Source organism: Eumetopias jubatus, unplaced genomic scaffold (genome assembly GCF_037043125.1).
Source record: "Eumetopias jubatus isolate StellerSeaLion01/CBP00866 unplaced genomic scaffold, mEumJub1_p1.0 scaffold_16, whole genome shotgun sequence".
Taxonomy (NCBI): Eukaryota; Metazoa; Chordata; class Mammalia; order Carnivora; family Otariidae; genus Eumetopias; species Eumetopias jubatus.
The window spans coordinates 20570440-20594645 of NW_028274822.1; the positions used below are offsets into that span (position 1 = coordinate 20570440).

A 24206-nucleotide genomic window follows, 5' to 3' on the forward strand; every position below is an offset into this window, starting at 1 on the left:
GGTCCCTTGGCTATATTGTTTTTCTCTGTTTTTTATTTGTTTTTGGTCATTTGCAAGCTCAAGAGAGGTTGCTTGGTCTACTGATCTCCCAACCTTTGAGGCCCATCTCAGATAATCCTTCATTCATGAAGTCTTTCCTGATTCTTCCCAAACTTGACATATATTTTCCCTCTTATTTGTTTTTTTTAAAGATTTTATTTATTTATTTGACAGAGAGAGGCACAGTGATAGAGGGAACACAGGCAGGGGGAGCAGGAAAGGGAGAATCTGGCTTCCCGCCCGAGCAGGGAGCCTGATGTGGGGCTCGATTCCAGGACCCTGGGATCATGACCTGAGCCGAAGGCAGACGCTTAACAACTGAGCCACTCAGGCGCCCCTCTTATTTGTTTATAGCACATTTTACTTATTTCTCTTATTGAATTTTGTACTATATTTATTTGGATGCTTATTTAATTTCCTTTACTGAGCTGTCAGTTCCTCGAAGGTAAAATTTTATCTGTTCTATTTTCATATCATCCAGTTATTAACACAATACCATACACATAATGGTTTTCATAAGTATTTGGTAAATTGAATGGAATTCTTTAGAAATTATCCACATATGTACCTGTTCTATAAATTACAGTGAAGGCAGTTTCTGAATCAAATGACCAGGGAATTGACAACAATTTTAATTGTCATGTCTCCAACTAGAAACTGGATTTAAGAATACTTGGTTATTATCTAATAGAGGGCAAAGAATTGCCTGGAAAAACACAAGAAAAAAACTTAGGTTACAAGACATCCATTAATCTTACACTTAACATTCACCAGATTCTTCAAAAATAGTTCTTTTGTTCTAACCAAAATCCTTTCCCCTTCCCCAGAGAAAGGGAAGATTCCACACTCATTGAGTCACAACTGATTTCGCAGAAGGATTTCTTCCTGTTCCAAAGGAAGACAAGATTAGTGACAGAAAAGTACAATTCTTGATTTGTGTTGGGTTTCCTACAGCATGCCATCCTTTCTGAAGAAGGTGGCCTTGTTATTTCTTTGGAGGGGGTAGAGGAGGGCAGAAGAAAATCTGATAAATAATCAAACGAACACTTTGAGGAGAGCGTTCAAGAAAGCCAACTTGATGTTAGGGAAAAACACAAATCAAAAGTATAAAGGAAATTTTGAAAGGATCATATATGTTTAACTAAAATAATAACCAGAGTTTTTAGGCACTAAATTTTATTTTGGATCAAATCATTCAAACAGGTGAGCTACATGTAGAAGTTCAGAGCTTTTACATTTACCAGTGGAACAATCTGAGTTAACACAAAATTTAAATTTATTTTTGGCAGGCACAATAATTTGATTTAAATGTCCAAAAGCTTTTAATCTACTGAACATTACGAAAAAGAATCATTTCTTGGTTCAGATGTGCTTTATGTTTTATTCTTGGCTCAGATGTACATTTTAGATGATATTAATAACCACCTTCGTTGATCTTACATAACTTGAAGCAATACTGTTCAGTTGGAAAATATAGAAAAAGAGCAAGGCCAGAATTGAGAGCTTAGTGATAGGAGTCAAGTTTACGTACACAAGCTTTGGGCAAACAGATATTAGAAGAGTCAGATTACTAAACAATGACACACTGGCTGCACTTAACAATAGATAATAGGGGGTGCCTGAGGGTGCAGTCGGGTTAAGCATCTGCCTTCAGCTCAGGGCCTTGATCCCAGGGTTCTGGGATTGAGCCCCCCATCGGACTCCCTGCTCAGCCGGGAGCCTGCTTCTCCCTCTCCCTCTGCCACTCCCCCTGTTCGTGATCTCTCTCTCTCTCTCTCTCTCTCTCTCTCTCTGTCAAATAAATAAATAAATAATTTTAAAAAATAGATAATAGTACCTGAAAAAAGTATCTATTCAGTAAAAATCAGCCAATGTTTATTGAGATTCTGCTCTGTTTAAGGTACAATCTGGATAGCTATTTGTCAGGGTAGAGCCCATACATTCTTCCTGATTCATAGTCCAAATTAGAGTGGATTTTCCTAGGTATAATATGGTAAGCATGCACGGCAAGGTTTAGAGAAATGCCAGATCTGGGGTTTAGAACCATCAAATTATGGTTGGCTGGTATTTTTCATCATATCTCAAAGCAGGTCACATTAGTGGTAGTTTAAACCAGTTCTGTGTCACTCTGTGTATATGTGTGTGAGATATATATAGCTTTTATTTCATTGTTCTCCAAGTATCTGTTTTTCTCCCCTACTTCTTGTATCAATGTATTTACAAATACTCAGGCAGATATAATTGCTTGCAAAAAAAACTTTACAGGATCACTTCTTTCTCAATTGAAAATTATGATTTTTTTTGTGTGCATTACCTACTGCCATCCAGATTATTAAATAATTGGGTCATATCTCATACCTTCATATGCAGACAAATTGCATATGTGATATGTTAAGGGTCATCCATAAGAAGATTTGCCACAAATGCAACGGAGTATAAATTTCAGGCCCCCTTACTTGCCTGGGGTAATCAAAACATTGTATTTTTTTGCTAAATGTACAAAAATGTGATACTTTCACTGCCACTGATTAAGAACACTGTCAATTTCCATTATGAATTTTCCTCTGTCACGTTTCCTCTCCTATCAGACATATATAAATGGCCAGGAGTATTTAGAGCATATGACAAGGGAATGTTGAGTTGAAAACTGGCCATTTTACATGGCCTGAGTATTTACAAAGTCCCGATTTCATATACATGAAAAGCAGTTTCTTTAATATCCTTAACAGGAGAGATCTGAGAGAATATTAACATAAAAAATAACCGAAAATTAAGTAAAAGTGATAATGACCATGATGAAACCAATCAAGGATCAAGAAGAGGACTGTAACAAAACATCAGATTAAAAAAATTATCTGCCAAAAGCAATAATTTATTGAGAATATACCTTTTTAAAGAGATGTAATGAATCAACGCTCTTCACAGTTGGATAATTTAATTAGTGAAGAGGTACAAATCCATGAACACTGGAAAAAGATTTAAATTTCTTTTTCAGATTTCACACAAAATATGGATGGCAACAAGTATAACACAAAACTCAGAATATGTCATTACGACAAGGACATCAATGACAAACTGGTAAATGAATATCATCAATTTTTTTTTAGGTTTTATTTATTTATTTGACACAGAGAGAGAGAGAGAGAGAGAGAGCACAAGCGGGGGGGGGCGGTGCAGGGGGGCAGAGGGAGAGGGAGAAGCAGACTCCCCGCTGAGCAGGGAGCCCGATGCGGGGCTTGATCCCAGGATCCTGGGATCATGACCTGAGCCAAAGGCAGACGCTTAACCGACTGAGCCACCCAGGTGCCCCAAATATCATCAATTGAAACAGCACTTAAGATTAGATACTGCACGAGAAAACCTAAAATACCTTAAAAACTATAGCTCATAAATGAGGAAACCTAGTTTGTTTACAATTCTATAAATTTGTATCACGCTACCAAAAAAAAAAAGGTGTGAAGCTGAAAAAAATCTTTTCTACATAACCAGTCAGTTACATGCATGTGTATATACAGGCCGGCCTGTGCACACTCACAGATTCTGATCAATTATGCTAATTGAGATCGAATTATCTTTCTATTCTTTCCATTAAAAAAATCTTACAAATCTTTATCATATAAAGAACATAAAGCCAAAAAAAAAACATAGGAAAACAAAGTTATTATAGAAGTGTCAATTTATTATTAAAAATATATCTAGATTTTGTTTGTTTCTTGTATTTTTCAGGTTTTAGAAGATACAATTTCTTGTGATTTTTTTGTCATTTCAGATAATTATTTGCTTCCATATCTAATTTTGTATTCATAATTAATTAACTTATAATCAAATCAAAGAGGCTTTCCCCAGAATTATAAGCTTCAGGCCCCATAAAACCTATTACTTTCCTTTATTACCAGGATGATTTCAACTAGCACTATCTTGTTCTTAAATATTTACAAAGAAAAACAAGTATGTAACCCTTTTCAGTCTCTATGCCTTCAAAACACTCTTCCTCAGAAATAGATTACATTGCCCCTGCTACATTTATACAATGTGTTCATACTCCATTTTTAGTGGCATACACACAAAAAAAGATACTGGAATTGATAAAAGTACATAACTCACAGCTTTCTCAGGAAAGGGTGATTGAATTTCATGCTATCTTTTTTTATCATTATACTATCCATCACTCTTTCAAATTAAGACGAAAAACTTAGGGTCAAAAGGTATGACTAACTGCAAATGTTATAAGGAAATAGTCCTTTAATTAATAACCAACAGACAAGTTGTAGTGGGTTAGAACTCACTCAGATGTTGCAGAGCGATACCTCCTCTCCTGTCCCCACAAAGTTCTGATTTTATCTGCAAATTTTGGTTCCAACTTACCCTGATATTAGCTCGGGTATCCATGGGATTCCAGGATCTCTATTTTGTTCTGACTCTGGTGTCCTCTGAATACTTGTGACAGGTCTGCTTTCCTACTCTGCTCATGCTTCACGTGTTGATTTTTGTGTACAGCTCTTAACTGAGATTTTGCCTGTTCCTGCTCTGAGACCAGGACTCCTGGGTGTGGGCTCCCCCTAAGGTAGCCTAGGAGCCTCATGGCCCTCTGCCCGTCTGATTCTTGGCTCTACCCTGACCCCTAGCGCCCACTGAGGAAACCACCCTATTTGACGCCCTTATCACTGGTGGCCGTATCGGATGGATCTGATTGGACTGTCTGAGTAAGGATTACCCTAGTCATTTTTTACTTACACGAAGTACGAAACATGAGTTAGAAATAAAGAAATTTCTGAAAATTAAGGTGATAGAGACAGGAAATTCATCCTCTTTTAACCAAAATGAAGTCTCTCAACTGACCCTGGTAATTGATTCCCATATCTTTCACCTCCCTTCTTCATCCATTCATTTAACCTGAGTATCTGGCAAAGTGCTAAGGTAAACTGGACACATTTACATCACAGTGTGGCCTGCAGCTCACCCTGTCTGGACTCATAAATATATTCAGCCCAGAATGAGGCAGAGTAGGTATCTGCCCAGCAATACAGTTCTGGAGTGAAGAGCCGTTCCCTTACTTGCCACATTGAACAGGTAGTTCTGAATGACAGAGCGGTTGATTCCCATGCTAAAAAATAAAAAACCCAACATTATAGGGTCTGGAAAAACTGAACCAGCATTTGGTGTTCTGAATGACTATATTATGTAGTCTATGCAATGTTCTATCATTAAAATTAAGCTTCCTCCTCCTCTTTGTCTACAATGTAAGCTCCTTGAATTCAGCGATTGTCCTCCGTATCCTCAGCAGCTAGACAGAATCTGGCACTCAAAGAAACAGTGTGAATTACGAATACCTCCGCGGTACTCAGTATATACTGCTTTCACAGTCCTTATTGCCTTGTGTAGTGTTTACTGTGTTCTTTCTCTCCCTTTTCAACCAGACTATTACCTCGGGAGAGCTACCAAGGACAGTTTTGGATTCATCTTTGTTCCTTTGGTCTTAACCATATTGCCTGAACATGAATAGGTGCTCTCTCAATGACAACTGAAAGAACAGAAGAAACAAGGAAGGGAAAGGAAGGTCCTATCTCCATCTGATGGTTCAGAACCATTTGAAAATGTTAAACATGAAAAATCTAAGTAAAATGTGTGATATTATCCTTCACTCCTCTACTCAAACAAAAGAAACAAACATTCCTGGAACTTTGAGACAAGAGTTCCTATCTTCTCATATCTGACGGGAAATAGAATGTTTGTCTTATAATATTCCAGAGTTGAATCATGATTAAGATCCTGAAAGGGATCAATTTCATTGGTAGAAAACTGAAGGAAGTAGTTCCCTTGACATGTATGAATGGTCAGAGACATACTTGAAAGAATGGCTACTAAGGAAAAATGGAACTTCCATTGTATATAAATACAATGTCTAAAAATGTCTTTCTAGCTCAAGCACCACGTTGTGGAAAGCATGACACTGACTGATACAAAATCTCAAACATTAATGATTAGGGATTCAAGAATAGTAGGTATTTTTAAGAAGCTTGTCAGTAGGCATCTTAAAACAGTAGATATTTTTTAAAAGCTCAAAGAGCATCATTAATAAGTATTAATCGGTAATAAAAATATAGCCAACATTGTTATAGCTTGCAGGGAAAAAAAAAAAAACCCTCTAATATTGTTTGCGGTGTTGTCGGGGAATGCCACGAATACTTAGAAAAATCTTGTTCTACAGATCAGTCACTCATAATTTTAGCATTTTTGGACTCTTATCTCACCCATTTAGTGGCTTTTTTTCATATGAATATGTGCTTTTTAGAAGTGAAAAAAATTGTCTTTCAGTTTTTTGTGCTATTATTTGTAGGTAGAAGCAAACTATAATTTACAGAATCCCTCTACAATCTTTGTTAGCGCATTTGAGAAGGAGGGTGACTCATACCAGGAATTGGCAGCTGTCAACACCTGTCATAGGAAGTTAGGGTCTGTGAGCCAAAACTCTGGGGACTGAGAACATACACAGTGAGTGTTAGACTGGGAGCTAGGACAAGGCATTCAAGCTGGAAGGAAGGCATGAGATCTGTTTGAGACTGGCTGCCCTTGGTGAAGTCCAGCCACTATTTGTGAAAATGGGATCTCTACCCACCCGTGTCAGAGTCACCTGGGTTGCTCGTTAAAGATGCAAATTTGTGCCTCAACCCAGACCTAGGACACCAGATTCCTTGGAAGTAGGGCCCAGGAATCTGAATTTAACCAGTCTCCCCCAAGGATGCAAAGGCCTGCTAGAGTTTGGGAACAACTGTTTTAAATGTCTATACCTACAGCCCCTTTCCCTCCCACTCAAAGGAATCACATTATTTTAGGAGGAGCCTTGACTCTGCTTACATGAGGATATGTGTTTGGGAAATTTTGCATTTTACTAACATGAAATTACTTGTGACATTCTGCATCGTGAATCCCAAAGTGTGTTAAGGCACAGATGTGAGAACTGCCATGAAATTCTGAGAGAAACCAGCTCATTGAATTCCCACAATGGTTATTCTGACTTTTCTACAGAGCACTCAAAAGACATACCCTGCAGTGCCATCCCACACAGAAAATATGTTAATCCTTACGAGAACGGAGATGATTTTGTGGATGTAACATATTGTAACTTTAAATAGGATAGGGTCAACCACTGAGAAAGTCATGATAAAGAGAATATAAAATACTTGAGCTGGAAATTCTAATTTCACAATCTAATAACTAACATTGGCTATGAAATCCATGCATATTTTGGAATGTCATAATTATTTGGTAGGCGGGTGTGGGAAGCAAAAAGAATTTAAATGAACTCATACATGGGCATGTGCTTACACACACATACATACACACACACAAACACACACACTGAAGCATCAAAACTATCATTCAGTTTTGTTTTAAAATCCTCCCACATTCTTTAGACTGAATCATCCACTGTGGTCGTCTGTAAAACGCCATAAGCTATCATTCGCAATTCATAATTCATGTTCGTGGCAAAATAGCATTGGTCTTACCCATTTGGATAAGGTTTTTATTTTTTTTACTCTACATTTAAAACTAAAACTGACATCTATGGATTCAAAGGCTTCTGCGGCTTTTAACCATATCACCTGGGAGAAGGAAGCCATGATTATTATTAACAACCCCCATTATATTAATTCATATTTGTTTGTAAGGTAATACAAAGACCGTAAGACATTGGGCTAGCAAACCTTGGTCATTGGTATTGGAAAGAAAAACAAACCTACAGGATGCAATCTCTCTTAGAAGTAAAACTAGAAGACAACTCAGGAGTAGCTTGAGGCTATAGAGGATTTGAGACTGTGGGGAGGGGTTCTATGAAATAGAAAGTTCGCTCACAAAGCCAAACCCAAACATGGAAATTTTGTCTTGGCTAGTATGATGGAATGTTACAGGGGAATCTGAAGCAGATGCACATTTCTCAGCTTCATGGAGACCTGGGAAGTGGACAGCTCAAGATTTTATTTTCCTTACAGGTAAACACTAAATCTCTGTACTGTTTCTCTTTGCTATTAGGAAGCCATTTGCCTCCTGTCCTCCAAGCCAGGAGTCTTAGACAAAGTTGGTTTATGTCATAATATTGAGAATAAGTTACTTGGAGCAAAACCATCATGGCAATACAGGCATACAAAAAGTGAATTGGGGGTTGAGCATAATAGTAACTGTTATGCAGTAAGCACTTACTATACGTCACCCATTTTGCTAAGTGTTTTACATATACCAATTTCTCTTTCACTGTAACCCTGGGATGAAGGTACTGCTATTCTCTCACTTGTTCAGATGCCAAAACAAAGGCTAATTCATGTAGCAAGGATAGCAGGTAGGTGATAGAGCAAAAGTTTACACTCAATCTGATTTCTCCAGTCCCCTCTGTCTTCACTGCAAGCCAGAATGCCTCCAAAAACTAAGAGTGTTCACCACATAAAGAGCATTAAGTGTACAAGTTCTATACCTACAAGCAACTCTGATCTACATAAAATAAGGTCAAATTTATTTTTAAGCCGTGCAAAGTTTCAGGAACATTTTCATAGATTAAGGTTGGACCCACGTGGAAATACTTCAAAACAGGTTTTTAATAATGATCAATGTCACTGAGGGCCCTGGCCTTCCAAAGAGCCTCCCAAGAGTAGCAGTTATATCAAATAACATTCTTGCTATCCAGACACCAAAGTCAACTTCCTGGTTTTTATCTCATCCAATTGGCAATTAAGATTCTTACCTAATGCCTGGGACCTCACTAAAGGTGATTCTCACCATCTAATAACCATGCTATAATCTTTCTTCAAGTTCTCCCCCTGTTGGGGACTATTGCTTTTTTTTTAGAAGGACCCCTACTAATTTCACTCTTCTCAAAGACCAAAACTAGTTAATGGACTTCCTCGTCCACCTAACAATCTCCTTCTAGCTCCATTTCATATATCAACACCTTCTGAACCTCTCCCACACACAGTGAGACACCTCCCCTCTCTATGCTCCCACAGCATTCTGCACATACACATCCTGTGGCTTGTGCATCATGCTTCTAGACAGCTGTAGTGTATGTGCCATGGCACCAACCAGACTGCATATACATCTTTGTATCTGTCTTCACCAGCATGGTGGGCAACTCACCGCCATATCTCTATAAGTATTTGCAAACTGACTGAATGAACAGCTCCAATGACTCCTTTTGAAGTATTATTCTTTATCAGATGACATTGGTCCTGACCTTCTATACATCCTTCAGTAAAAGGAGACAAGTAACAAGTCTAGATTGTGGGTGACGAGATACAGTGTCACCTGTGAACTGCACCTCATGATTCTAGTATTATCGGTGTAAAGTCCAAATCGTAAAGGAAAAAATGTTTTTTATGTTCTCTTGGAAGATTTCTTTATCACATTTTGAAACAAAAATAACTAAAAACCTTGTCCTGAAATGAGGCAGGAAAAGGAAAAGGAATATTAAAGATCCATATCTGTTGGTCTTCCTATCTGGGTCCAATATGAGCTGCCAAAAAGACATACATGTAGCCAAGGCTCAAAACCCTTCAAATGAATGAAATCGATCTATTTAATGAAGATGACACTCACTTACTGTTTTAGGACAGGCAATACAAATGGTCAAGAGCCCAGACACAGGCACACTGTTTGGCGCAAATTCTCTCAAGAGATGTTTGCCGTTATCAGTTATGTCGGAATTACTCCTCCAGCTACTGGTTTTAACCACTACTATCTCTTGCCTGGACTATTTTGACAGCCTTGGAATTGGTCTCCCTTGCCCTCACTACCTCCACTAACGGCTCCCCATCTCCCTGGGCATATAGGTCACAGTTCCACAAGATTGCTCATGCTCTCCACTCTGGTTCTGTCTTGTGTATCTGATCTCACCTCCCATCATCCTCCTCTCTCTTTTTTCTAGCTATATTTACCTCCTTGCTCTTCTTGAACATGGCAAACACAGTCTCATGCAAGGCCCGGGGCACTTACCATTTACCAGTTACCATTCTTCTGCCTTCTGGGCTCTTTTCTGCATTTGTTATCTGTGTGGCTCATTCACTCATTGAACTCAAGTCTCTGTCTCAGGAGCACATGGTCAGAGTTTCCTTCCCTCACCACTCAATCTAAATCAGCCTAGGCTCTCTTGGAGCCCTTGCTCTTCGTTAAGTTATCCCCATCTAACATACCCTAGATCCATTTGTGTATTTTTGGTGTTCCATCCAGAACTCCAGGATAGCAGGGATGCCATCACCAGTCCCTCACAGAGGATCTGGTCCATAGTAGGCACTCAGTAAACATCTGCTAAATAAATAATGGGAATGCCTCTGCTAAAAAAGCATACAATTCAGTTTGTTAAGAGGATATAAAGCGTTGAAAACAGGTAAAAGCTAAATAGCATGATACTTGAATGATAAGCCACATGGTAGTAGTGTAGAATGTAGGGTCAGATGTGCCATAATCGGTATCAAAACTGAGTTCGAGGTCTTCGCATGCTTACAAGTATATTATATAGGACCAGGAGGGATAATTATTCTGTTTCCGTCTAGACTGCTGAGAATTCCTTCCCATATTGAGGACAGCCGGTTCTCAGATGCTTTCAAAAGTAGTACAGGGTTAGAACATACTATCGAAACTTGTCCCCACAATTTAAGTTGACATGAATCCAAAATTTATAGGGTTGTCTTGCACACTTTTGAGGAGATGAGACCTACCATTGATGTCCTAGGATATGGCCACCATCTGCAGAGGAAACCAGAATGTTATACAAACGGAGCCTTTGGCCTTGAGATTTAAGTCGTCAGTCTCCTCCTTTGGCTTGACTCCAGGCTCTCTCTGACAGCCTAGAAACACAGAAAATGGGGAAGCCAGATTGGCTTCCACCTACCACTCAGCTGTCTTCAGGGCACCTGCTTTTATAATTACTCACTTTGTACTCAGAAAATGCAAATAAACTTGATTATTAACAGAAGCAAAACACAGAAACGAAGACAAATCTATTGCAGAAATAGCAGCTCAATTCTTAGTAAATAAATTAGGAATGGGTTGAGTGACCTTATCCTTTTTAATATTTGTATATTTGAGGGGGGCCTGGGTGGCTCAGTCGGTTGAGCTTCTGCCTTCGGCTCAGGTTGTGGTCCCAGGATCCTGGGATTGGGTCCCACATCGGGCTCCCTGCTCCGCGGGAAGCCTGCTTCTCCCTATGCCTCTCTCTTCCCCCTCCAAGAATAAATAAATAAATAATGAAAATCTTTAAAAAAAATTTTATATTTGACCCTAACTTCTTCCTGCCTTCCATTATTAAAAATTCAGATAATTCTATACAGGTTCTTGGAGGTTTTTAAAAACAAGCTAGGATGCTTATAGACTCAGAAAGATGAAACCATCTCCAGAAATTTTAGCTACAAAATAAACTGCATTCATAACAGTGACTCCAACACGGTTCCACCCACCATTCTGACTCAGAGAAGGGCCTCTCCTGTACTTTCTTGAGAGGTAGTGTTCCAAGAAGTTTATACTTTCCTCCAGGGTGACAATTAAGTTCTAATTGCCTTAGAAAGGTTTCTTCCCAGGTCATTTGCCCTACTCAGAAAAATAAGACTGCTTTAGATTCCTTTGTCCTTTCAAGCTTTACAGGTGAAAACACTCACTCTTCAAGAAACACCTTTATTCGTATCACTAAGCCTTCAGGCTAAAATCAATCCCTCAAGACTGACTTTGCCAGAAGGAAGAATGTCAGAATTCCCAGAGCTTATTTTCATGAGTAGTTAAACTCTAGAAATGTCTTCAAAATTTATAGAGGCCTTGAGATCTTACCCAACTGCCACCTTCTGCCTCTAGGCAAGAGAACTAAGGCAGCAAGGCTGAGAGGTGGGTCACTTTTTATTTAGCAAAAGGGCTTGCTTCAGCATATTCAATAAGGCTGGGATGCTGCATAGAAGCTTAGCGTGCCCACGGTACAGAGGTGACATGCTAATTCATAAGGCTTGCCATACATAAATATATATTTTATAAGCTGGATGTATAACAGTACATGTTGTATACAAACTTTTGTGTAACAAAAAGGGAGGAAAGACTTGACCTTCGTATGTGTCTGTATTGGCATAGAGAAATAGTGAGTAGGTGATAAAACCAATTAGCTTTAGGAAGCAGAGGTCTGGGGAACTTGACAGGTGAGGAGAACAATGCAGGTGAGTCTTCTTGGTGTAGTCTTATTGTTTGAATTTTGAACCATGAAAATTTATTACTTATTCAAAATTTCACAAGATCCCATAGGAAGATACAGCCTCCCTTAATAATATTAATTTTGTTTTGTCTTTGAAAATAATTGTGATACCACTTGGCTCTTTGGTTTTGTATGCCAAGGATATTAGTCAATATTCATCACTTCCAAGGACATGCTTCTTAATGATGAGGGAGCAGGAGGCTAGCTGAAGACAAAGCACAAGCTGAACACCCTGCAACCTTCCCCTCCCTCCTGGGTGGGCTTTATGTGACAGTCTTCCAGGAAGCTCCCAACTGTCTTATTGTTAATACCTTGCTAGAGGGAAAAACAACCTGAACTTGACAGTGGCCAAGGCCTCCAGTATCTTGTAGGTCCTCTTTAGCATATGAAAGTTCTTTTGAAAACCTCCGTTTTTCCTTACTTCCCCCCAAGCCCATAGTATATAATCAATTGCCCCTCACAACCCCACTGGAGCTCTTTCTGCCCACGGGTTCTGTCCCCATGCTTTAATAAAACCACCTTTTTGCACCAAAGACGCCTCAAGAATTCTTTCTTGGGGACTCTAGGCCGCCGGGGTCGGTGAAGGATCTCAAGATGGCTGCGCGAAAACTTGCTCTAAAAACCATTGACTGGGTAGCTTTTGGGGAGATCATACCCCGAAACCAGAAGGCCATTGCTAACTCCCTGAAATCCTGGAATGAGACACTTACCTCCAGATTGGCTACTCTCCCTGAGAAACCACCTGCTATCGACTGGGCTTACTACAAGGCCAATGTGGCAAAGGCTGGTTTGGTAGATGACTTTGAGAAGAAGTTTAATGCCCTGAAGGTTCCTGTGCCAGAGGATAAATACACTGTTCAGGTGGATGCTGAAGAAAAAGAAGATGTGAAAAGTTGTGCCAAGTTTTTGTCTCTCTCAAAGACCAGGATTGAGGAATATGAAAAAGAGCTGGAGAAGATGAGGAACATAATTCCATTTGATCAGATGACCATTGAGGACCTGAATGAAGTCTTCCCAGAAACCAGATTAGACAAGAAGAAGTATCCCTATTGGCCTCACAAGCCAATTGAGAATTTATAAACTTGAGTTGGGGAGAAAGCTCTGGCCCTCATGTTGTAAATGCTGGACATTAAAAATAATGATACGGTAAAAAAAAAAAAAAAAAAAAAAGAATTCTTTCTTGGCCGTCGGTTCCGACCTCACCCCACCAAGCCTCACCTACATTCAAAAACTACATCATTAAGAAAGTAGACCACAATTAGATGATTATCTTGACCAAAAACTCAGGTAGGATTTATGGAAAATAAAGTCCAAGTTTTTAATTTTGTCATCTTTTTTCCTGGTGAATTTCTCAGCTTTCTTCTAGGAATAAAAATGCACCAGAAATAATATTTCTCTCTCTGTGTTTCATCATTTCTATCACTAATCAATTTTTAAAAATTACCGTCTAGTGAAAGGCTACTATGTTCTGGTGTATATATCCTAATCTTTACATTTTACAGATGAGATAAACTGTGGCCCAGGATATTTAAGTGACTAAGCCAAAACATGCCTAGCTCTGCCTGATTAGAAAGCTCTCACTCTGTCCATACTGATGAGGGAACAGAAGGCAAGCTGAGGACAAAACAGAAGCTGACACCCCACATCCTTCCCCCCCCACCATGGGATATAAGTGACATTCCTTAGGTACTCCTGGCTGCCCTAAAGGAAAAACAAATAGTTAACTTAATAGAGTTTCCCTCAGTTTACAAATGTCTTAGCGATCTACAAGAACAAAGCATTCCTATCATCAATAACCTAGCTTCCAGAAGGAAATGTAGATACAATTAAACGTCTTTATAACCTGCAGCCCATCGACAGATACTTTAAGTGGGCAGAGTGTAATGTTCCTCCAGGAAGTGCCCAACTATCTTAATGTTAATGCCTTACTAGATGGGTAAACAACCTTAACTTGACAATGGCAAGGCCTCCGGTATCCTGTGAGTCTTCTTTAGTATATGAAAGTTCTTTTGTAAACCTCCCTTTTTCCTTACTTCCCCCAACCCCATAGTATACAATCAGCCACCCCTCACAACCCCAGGGCAGCAGCTCCTTCTGCCCACGGTCCCATCCCCGTGCTTTAATAAACACCATTTTGCACAAAAGACATCTCAAGAATTCTTTCTTAGTCATCTGCTCCAGACTCCACCCCCCTGAACCTCACCTATATTCCAAAACTCCATCAATACAATCATTTTACCCTTCCCTAGGCACGGTACCTACTTAAAAGTAAGTGATACATTGACCGGAGATGTTTCACTGCTAAGCTGAGGAAATTCAGGCAGGCATCTTATAAGTGAAAAATTAGAAGTTCTTTTTTCCTTTCCTGTTCTAACATCCAGATGAGTTACACTAGATTGCGGCCTATAATGAGAATAGGTTCTAGAAATGTGCATTAGAAGAATGATCTGACTGCTAAAATGTTTATCCAATGGATGGAAAGAATGTCTTATCTTTTCCTTCCTAACCCGGAGGTTCTATAATTCTTTCTATTTAGACATCCAAGGACTTAGGAGGACAATGTCTATGAATCATTTCATTATCCAAGGAACTAGTTAATAAAAAGCATAAGATAAAATCACTCTTATAAAGATCCTCAGTGTTACTGCCTTATGTAGAATCAATCAAGTAATGGAACTTTAATAATATTAGCCATGGGATGATTTCTTCCTCTAGTCATGAACTTGTCACCAGACCGTGCACAAACCATAAAAGACAAAAAAAAAAAAAAAAAAAAAAGGTATTGGAGAAGGTCATCAAGAGGATGTGACTACCAGTTGACCCAAGAGTTGAACCCAGGCAACTGAAGGCTCCTCACCCACTCCCCGGTCCTGGGAATATATGTTCTGCCCATCATTCCCACACTAGAAGCCAGTTCCAAGGATGCAACGTTGAGAGAGCAATGTGTTGTTGAGACCATCGGGACCATGACTGAACACAGTTAAGGCCTCTATGTAAACCTTTAATATTCCGGTAGGTGTGTGAGGAGATCTATTTGTTTTGCAGGCACCCAAGACAAGCCCGGTATGTAAGTTCCCTTGCTTGGTGAAAGTGCCACCTACCAATCTGGAGAGTGGTCTGTGTATACGAGCCAGTTTCAGATTTCACCAGGGGAACTCTCAAGATCCAAACTAATGAAAGGTAAATGGGACTATATTAAAATTAAAACCTATTGCTCTCAGTAACTTATAAAAATGAAAAAAAAAAGAAACTAAATATACTCTCTCCATATAAGTCAGCAAGCATATTCCTTGGTACTGATGCATGTGAACTGAAATTTTATGTTCACACAAAACCTGCTCATGGATGCTTATAGCCATGTTATTCATAATTGCTAAAACCTGGAAGCAACCAAGATGTCCTTTAAGTAGATGAATGGCTAAATAAACTGTGCTACATCCAGGAAATGGAATATTATTCAGCACTAAAAAAAAAAAAAAAAAGCTATCAAGCCATGAAAAGATACGGAGTAAACTTAAATGCATATTACTAAGTGAAAGAAGCCAATCTGAAAAGTCTACAGACTGTTTGATTCCAACTGCATGACATTCTGGACAAGACAAAACTATGCAGAAAGTAAAAAGATCAGTGGTTGCCAGGGGTTGGAGTGAGGAGGGAGGGATGTATCGGTAGGTGTGAATAGGTAAAGCACAGGGAATTTTAGGGCAGTGAAAATACTCTGTATGATACCATAATGGTGGATACATGTCATTATACATTTGCCCAAACCCATAGAATGTATACAGCAAGAGTGAAACCTAAGGCAAACTATGGACTTTGGATGATTATGATGTGTCAATGTAGGTTCATCAACTGTAACAAATGTACTACTATGTAGGGGGATGATAGTAACGGGGAAGGTTGGGGGTGCCTGGGTGACTTGGTTGGTTGAGTATTCAACTCTTGGTTACAGCTCAGGTCATGATCATGGGATTGAGCCCTGGGTCGGGCTCTGGGCTCATCAGGGAGTCGGCTTATGGATTCTCTCCCTCTGCCCCTCTCCCCATTCTCTCTCTCTCTCTCTCAAATAAATAAATCTTTTTTAAAAAAAATAATGGGGGAGGTTGTGCATGTGTCAGGGCATGTTCTATCTGGGAAATCTCTGTACCTTCCTCTCAATTTTAAACTGCTCTAAAAACTAAAGTCTTCAAAAAAAAAAAAAAAAAAGACAAGTCAACAAATGAGAGAACATATTTGCAACACAAATGCCTTACCAAGGATTTGCATGCAGAATGAAGACAGAACTCTGACAACTCTATGACAAGTAACTTAACACAAAAGTGGGCAAAAGATTTGAACAGATAACCTCCCAAAAGATAAACAAATGTGCAATAAGCCCACGTAAAGATAATCAACGCCATTAGTTTACTGAAGAGATGAAAATGAAAATTATAATGAGATCCCACTGTACACCCACAGAAAGGACTAAACTTAAAAACGTTAACAATATCAGGTGTACTGAGAATGTGGAGAAATTAGAACTCTCATACATTTCTTCTGGGCAAAGTGTAATGCAGCAAGTACTTTGGAAAACTATTTGCCAGCTTCTTACAAAGCTACATGTACACTTACAGAGCTCAGCAATTCCACTCTGAGGTACTCACCAAGAGAAATAAAAACCTACTTCTACACAAAGACTTGAAAATCAAGGTTCATAGAGGGGTGCCTGGGTAGCTCAGTCAGTTAAGCAGCTGCCTCTGACTCAGGTCATGATCCCAGCGTCCCAGGATCTAGCCCTGCATCAGGCTCCCCACTCAGAGGGGAGTCTGCTTCTCCCTCTGCCCCTCAACCCTCACTTGTGCTCTCTCTCTCTCTCAAATAAATAAATAAGATCTTTAAAAGAAAATCAAGGTTGATAGCAATTTTATTCCTAGTAGCCAAAAAAAGTGGAAAACTGCCTAAATGTCCATCAAATGGAGAATGGATAAATAAATTATATTATACCATGAGATAGAATACTACTCAGAAATTTCTTTAAAAACTTCTTGAACTATTGATACATGCAGGGACACAGGTGAATCTCAGAAACATTACACTGAGTGAAAGGAGTCAGACACAAAATAGTACATACTGTATGATTCCATTTCCATGTAATGCCAGATAAGGCAAAAGAATTTATAGTGACAAATAGCATATTGGAGGCAGCCTAAAGCCAGGGTTCACTGCAAGAGGACATCAGAAGACTTTTTGGGGGTGAAAATATTCTCTATCTTGATTGTGCCCATGATTATAGAGGAGTATACCGTTTATCATCTGCAGAATATAGCACAGCAAAGTTGTTTTATGAAAAGATATTCTGTCCCACAAATAGCAAAAGATGCAGATTAAATTTTTTAAAATCCTGTGAATGTGTTTATATTCTATAAAAGCATTTAAGGTACAAATACATTCTGTAAAATCTGTTCTCAGTGTCTGGGATATGGTAGGCGATCAACAAATATTAATTTCATTCTTTTCTTTCCAGTTGTTCTTATGTGGAAAATATAAGTAATGTCCTCAAAAGCAGTCAGCTATAAAATACTGGAAATATATATAGAAGGACAAAATTTTAAGTCAATGTTTAGTCATCTAAGAACAATTAAAGGGGTCTGGTATTACGTGGACATCATCCCTCATTTGTGGCCTATAATATGACCAGGATTTTGGAATACCCTTGTGGTTTACTTTTCAAACTCTGGTATTTGTCACTTTTTATTATATTCATTTGGCATTTAGTACATATTTCCTATATTAGTCATTGCATTTTTAAGCATACATTCTTGTTTTTCAACTTTATCTCAAATTCCTAGAAGGCAAGAACTATATCTCCTGTCTCTTTTTGAATGGCTGATTTGTATAGAGGAGGCATTCAATAAAAGTTGAACATCTTGTTGATAATATGGATGTTCTTACCTTTGAAAATTTCTTGCCTCATCAATATTATTTTGTCAAATAACTTAGATATTATCAAGTTATTTCTATATAAAATGAAAAAAGAATTATTTAAGAGATTCAGCCAGGTAATTTAAGGTCTTTTTTTTCTCGATACATTCCTAAATCTGGGATCATTCATTTATCCACTTGCTTAGTCCCTCAATGAACATTTATGGAACATCTCTCCTTGCCAAGTTTATGTTAAGTGCTGTAAATACAGAGGTTATTATGGGGTCACATTCTAAAAAGGATGTCAAATATAGCAAAACAAATGTATCACACTAGGACAAATACATCATGAGAGGTGTATGGAAAGGAAGAAAGATGATGCCAAGATGATGTACCATATAACATTCAAATATAAGATTTGGGGGGCACCTGAGTAGCTGTTGGTTGAGTGATCAACTCTTGATTTTGGCTCAGGTCATGATCTCAGAGTTGTAAGATCGAGCCCCACATAGGGCTCTGCGCCAAGTGGGGAGTCAGCTTGAGATTCTCTCTCCCTCTCCTTCTGCCCCTCCCCGCCCTTGCTCTCAGCACACGTACTTCCTAAATAAGTAAATAAATCTTTTCTTTTTTCAAAAAGATTTTATTTATTTATTTGAGAGAGAGAGAGAGAGCATGAGATGGGGGAGAGTCAGAGGGAGAAGCAGACTCCCCGCCGAGCAGGGAGCCCCAGTAAATAAATCTTTAAAAAAAAATAAAAAGAAGAAGCTGAACTCTTCCATTTTGGATCTTAGTGGAAGTCAAAGTAACTATATGAGCAACTTTCTTCCATAGAGGGAAACACATTTGGCAATTCTGAATGAGGAGTGGGGCACTAGGTTCATGTCTACTTACATAATTCCTTGATTGCAGTTTGATATATGAAAGTAATCTGTGTCCTCTTTCTTTTTTTGCCACAAAAAGGAAATAATAGCAATAAAACACGATTCTTTCAAGTCTAAGCTTTATGTGTCAAAAACTCAAATGTTCATGCTGCCTCCTTTGTCAAGACCTCCTACATGATGTTTCCTTTCTGAAGTTTTCCACCCCACTCCCTTCACAACCCTCCCTTAACCTAGAAAATCCCTACTACTTATCTTCTAGATCCTTGTTTAAATGCCGATTTCTTGGACATGACTTTCTTGACTCTATCCCACCCCAAACACAGCCAGCCTATATCCCAACAGACTAGAAAAGGATTCCCGTCATCCGTACTTTTTCATAAAACTTACAACACTTGTAATTAATTAGTTATGTTTATTTTCTCTCTTCCTTATCAGTCTGTACCCTCCATATGGGCAGACCCTGTTTCCATCCTGTTTGCATAACAGGCACCTCATATCTATTTGTTTAATAAATGCTGAAATTTACAAACTAATGAAATTCAGGGATATAATCCTTTCCTTTTGTTAATGAGAAATCCAAGGTAAAGTAGTTCTCTACCATAAAATTAATTCTCACAATTTTAAGTAGCATCCTATTTGATACATGTTCTATTTCCCTACTGCACCGTTGAGTGTTATTATAAAACATAGGTTCTGTTTAATGTGGAAGTTACTTTAACAACAATATGTGCAATTCCATTTTATCATAATTGAGCATGGAAAAATAAAATTCTATGTGAAGCAAAAGGTCACACAAACTTCCTTAGATACCCATGGTTGCCCTGCCTCACATCTTTTCTGTTTTGACCCTGCTCTGTTTTACCAGAACCATTCACTATATCCGAACTTTGATGGTTTTTTAAGAGTATTGAATTACCTTGTGTAAACTAAATGATACATAATGTATTTTGGTAGTATTACACTTTAAAAAAAATTATTTGCTTTAAAACCTTTTTAAAAATAGTAATACCAAAATATATCATGCATCATTTGGTTTACTCATATCATTTTCCATTTGGGCATGATCACAGTACACATAAAGTTTACTCAAATCATAGGCATTTACTAATTTTAGCTTTTAGATGGTTTTAAATTCTATCACAATTAGAAAAATTCTCTGACCCTTGGAAATAGGGCAAAAATGTGGGCAACACACCTTTAATATCCTACAGGATCGATGCCCACCCGAGGATTGTATAGGTAGGATGCCTAGAACTTTCTGTGAAAATGGAAATGTTGCCCAACATGGTAGCCACGAGGCAAGTGTAGCCACTGAGCATGTAGAAAGTGGATAGTGTGACTAAGAGATTAAAGTTTTTGTTATATTTAATTTTAATGAATTTAAATTGAAGTCTAAATAGCCACATTTAAAAAACTAGTGGCTACCTCACCAGACAGCACAGGTCCAGAAAAATACACTACTTAGTTTGTCTCACTTTTTGTCATTAATTAAAAATCCCAGACTTATTAAAATTATTTGTTAATTTATAGAATTTTTCTATTAAATATGCAAATACTTTTTACCTGGTGGGACAAACAACTCCAAATATTTATGGTCTGTTAGATATTAGCAAGGTTTAAAATCTGACTAATTTTATCCTAACATATCTTTGTTAAATTGCCTATATGTACATATTTTCTAAGCAGCAGTCATAACATCTAGTTCCCTTATTCATTAATAAGTTATGTGAAATTGGTTACCTATGTGCATTTTATATATGCCAGAGTCATGATTTGCAAATTAGACTTCAGCAGTTTTGGTGGCGACCCCCAATAGTCCTTAAAATTAACTCATAAATTTATTTTTGAGATTTTTAAGAAATCTCAGCAATCACAAAGATTTGTTATTTTACTTTATAAAAGTAAAAAAAAAAAAAAAAAGCAAAAAAGAGAGAAAAGATGCAAGAAACAATTAGGTTAGTTTGGCGGCTCCAGAGTTACTCATTAGTTCAATACTATTGGAACAGCTACAAGGGAAGAATTATAGTCAGGAGACAGGCTCAGCCTTCCTTAGGCTAATCTGCATAAGTAAAAGATAATTAATATCAATATTTCAGAAATTAGATGCTTTGGGGGGAAGGCCCTGGAGATTCTTCAGTGCCTTCCATAATATGTTCTTACCCTCAGGGAAAACATTGGTCAAACCATTATGAGAACCTATTAGAAAACTTTACTCCCCTCAATTCTGACATCATTGGTTATTGTTATCAATTAACCACAGTCCGCGTCATCAACAAACAGCTGTTTGTTGATGCTGCCTCAGAGCTCTGCTATAAGCTGTCGGCCAAAATTGGGTTTTCAACAAAGAAGTACAGTCCCAGAGCCTTGTAAAAAAGACAGCACCAAGTACTCTTCAAAGAGTAGATTCCCAGGGATAGCTTCTAAACTAACACGGCTTGGACAACTTTCAGGCCATACCAATGGAAAAAGTTAGGATTTGCTGGATTCTTTCTAGTCCAGAAGCAGACATATTACACGAAAGCAGACTGCTGGTCCAAGGCAAGAGGGTTTATCACCAGGACTAAATGAGCTCATGAGGAATATTTCGCGATTATTTGTCTGGAATACAGTTGGCATTATTTTAACTTTCTATTTTTTTATAAGTGTGTAAGGAAACCCTTTCTCTTTCTTAAGCTATCTCTAATCCTAACCTTAGAAGATTATTAAATTAATGTTCTAAATGATATGAGTCCACTGACCCACTAGGAATTCAGGAGCAAATATTTTTACTGATCTCTTTACTTTCCATGGCAATAGGTTATTTGCATAGGATCGATGCCAACGTGTCCCCATTTTTACCAGGATGTAACTGCACAAATCAATGTTGCAACAAAGTCTACGCTTGGAATGTCATATCTGAGAAGGATTCTTATTTAATCAAGTATGGCAACTCATCATTAAGGAATCTATATGGACTGGATGCCCATGAAACCCTTTTAGGAAGCTGGTCTAGTACTTAAGTCCCTGCCTTTCGGGCAATAAAAAGGTTACTTCCAAAAGGCTAAGGACCATAGCAAATTTGAGGACGATCTAGAAGGGAAGATTTCATCTAAATTTATAGGAACAGCAGGTGAAAGCTAGTGGAGAGAGAGTATTTGGGGGTTCATTTCCCAGACTTAGGATAGAAGAGGCCACTAAAAGAGAATTTAAAAGACCAACTCAAGACTATGAAAATTTACAGACAGATGTTAATTTTGTGATCTTAGTGATTAATAATACTGTAAGACCCTAGATTCACAGAGCAAACTCCAGGAAGTATATTTGGTTAATTAACACCCCTGACGTGCCCACAGAAAGAATCAGGTCAAAGCTGTGCTCTGGTAAGACTTCACTTACAAAACAGGTGATGGGCTGGATTTGGCACACAGGTTAGCCGGTCAATCCCTCACCTAGACTGCAGAAACAAGGCACAATTAGGGACAGAAAGTACTTTCAATAACACATGGGGACAAAGACCACCCAAGGATTGTCTAAGAGAAGATATTTAGTTCATCTCATTGTTTATTATTGATTAAAAGTCCCAGATTTAGTGAAGTGACTTGTTAACTTGTAGGCTTTTATCCTGTAGAAATGCAAATAATTTTTTGCCTGATGGAACAGATAACTGCAAAGATTAACCTTTAAAAAAAAAAATTCCACAATCTTATCCTAATGCTGCTTTTTAAAATTGCCCACATGTATATATACGAACATATATAGTTCCCTAAGTGCTTTTCAAACTGCTCATTACATCTGACTGATATCCTTCATTAATTAAGTAATTAAAGAAAATTTTTTACACATGTTCACCTAAAAGTTACGATTTTACATTTTGAAATTGCCCTTTAACAAACTATACGTTGATATAATAAAGCCAAGGCGAAAATCATAAGATAAGATTCTCCTTTCATTTCTGGCACAACATGACCTGACCATTGGGAACTTCATGATCTTCATCTCTAAAAGGGGCGGGGGGGGGGGACCAGTATTTCAAAAAGTCCCTTCCAAACTTCACTTTAAATATTCTGAAACTGAAAGTTTTAATATATTAAGGGAGGCAGAATACTACTGAGAGAAAGAAATTTTAACATTCTGAAAAAGATTCAAACAGACTTGGAATACACTAAGGCTTTTTATTGCAGTAATAACTAAAGGGATCCATTCAAAATGAAAAAGCACCATTCAAGTGATCACTTTGCTAGGAGCAATTGCTCTTTAATTGAGCGATTTGTTCATGAGATAGATAACTTTTGACATACACATAGAAGGACACAAGATTTATATCTTTCCTGGAGTTTTTTCTTGTCAAGGCGTGAAATAGGGTCATTCTTTTTCTGAGAGCATATGCAAAACTCAAGGGACTAAGTCTCCACACCCTTTTCTTTTCTTCTTTTTTTCCACAGTGTGTGGAAATATTTGCTATAGATCTAAAATGGAATTTGTTTTTGATTCATTAAAATATTTATTGAGCAGGTAGGGAGATACAAAGGTGATTAAAACATCGTCAAAGAAGGGAGGCAAATGCACACATCACAGAAAGCCAAGTTTAAGGGGTCACTGAATCACAGCAGTCAAAAGAAAAGTGCTTTAGGAGATCAAGAATGAGATTACTTCCAGTCAAACGGAATTTTGATCCAGTTTGAGTTTAGACAAATGGAAACTTGTAGATAACTAAAGGGCACTGGAACGTTCTGCTAAGGGTCATTAAAAATTTCTGTGTTAAGGCTTTTAAAAAATAGTTGTGAAAGGCAAGACAATAATTAAAACAACATAGATAAAAGTATAACACCTACAATATTCATAAGCTGTCTGAATTATTTGGGGATCCCATCAAGAATGGACTTGGTTGGTATTTGTTTACAGTGACTGGAATATTTTCTGCGTTAAGAAAATATAGGCTATTGCAATACAGATCATCTAAAATCCAGTTAGGAGTTAATTCCAACCTTGAAAATGAGGATTTACCTACAGGATATGATAGTGCCTGCTCTGGTAGGCACAGTAGAAATTTGGCCTTAGAATCAGAATCATGGATTTATCAGAAACCAATCATGTTTTTGGTTATCATGCAGATGTGGTTGAATGGGAAATTTCAGGAGTGTTCAGTTCAGAACACTTTTATCATCTTAAACCCTTACATAGTACCCTGAGGT

The 24206-nt window shown here is 38.0% G+C and overlaps 2 protein-coding genes across 2 annotated transcripts in view; one reads left to right on the forward strand and one right to left on the reverse strand.

Moving 5' to 3' along the window:
* The window catches only part of RAB27B (RAB27B, member RAS oncogene family), a 110329-nt gene extending 105857 nt beyond the window's left edge, over positions 1-4472 (reverse strand). The window contains exon 1 of the mRNA XM_028102953.2: positions 4405-4472. The gene's annotated coding sequence lies outside the window, so the exon portion shown is untranslated. The remainder of the gene's footprint in view (positions 1-4404) is intronic.
* Positions 4473-12819: 8347 nt separating this feature from the next.
* Positions 12820-13406, forward strand: LOC114208852 (ATP synthase peripheral stalk subunit d, mitochondrial). The gene has a single exon (XM_028102949.2). It carries the CDS (start codon positions 12848-12850, stop codon positions 13331-13333), a length of 486 nt encoding a protein of 161 aa, XP_027958750.1. The 5' UTR covers positions 12820-12847; the 3' UTR covers positions 13334-13406.
* The last annotated feature ends 10800 nt before the right edge of the window (positions 13407-24206 follow it).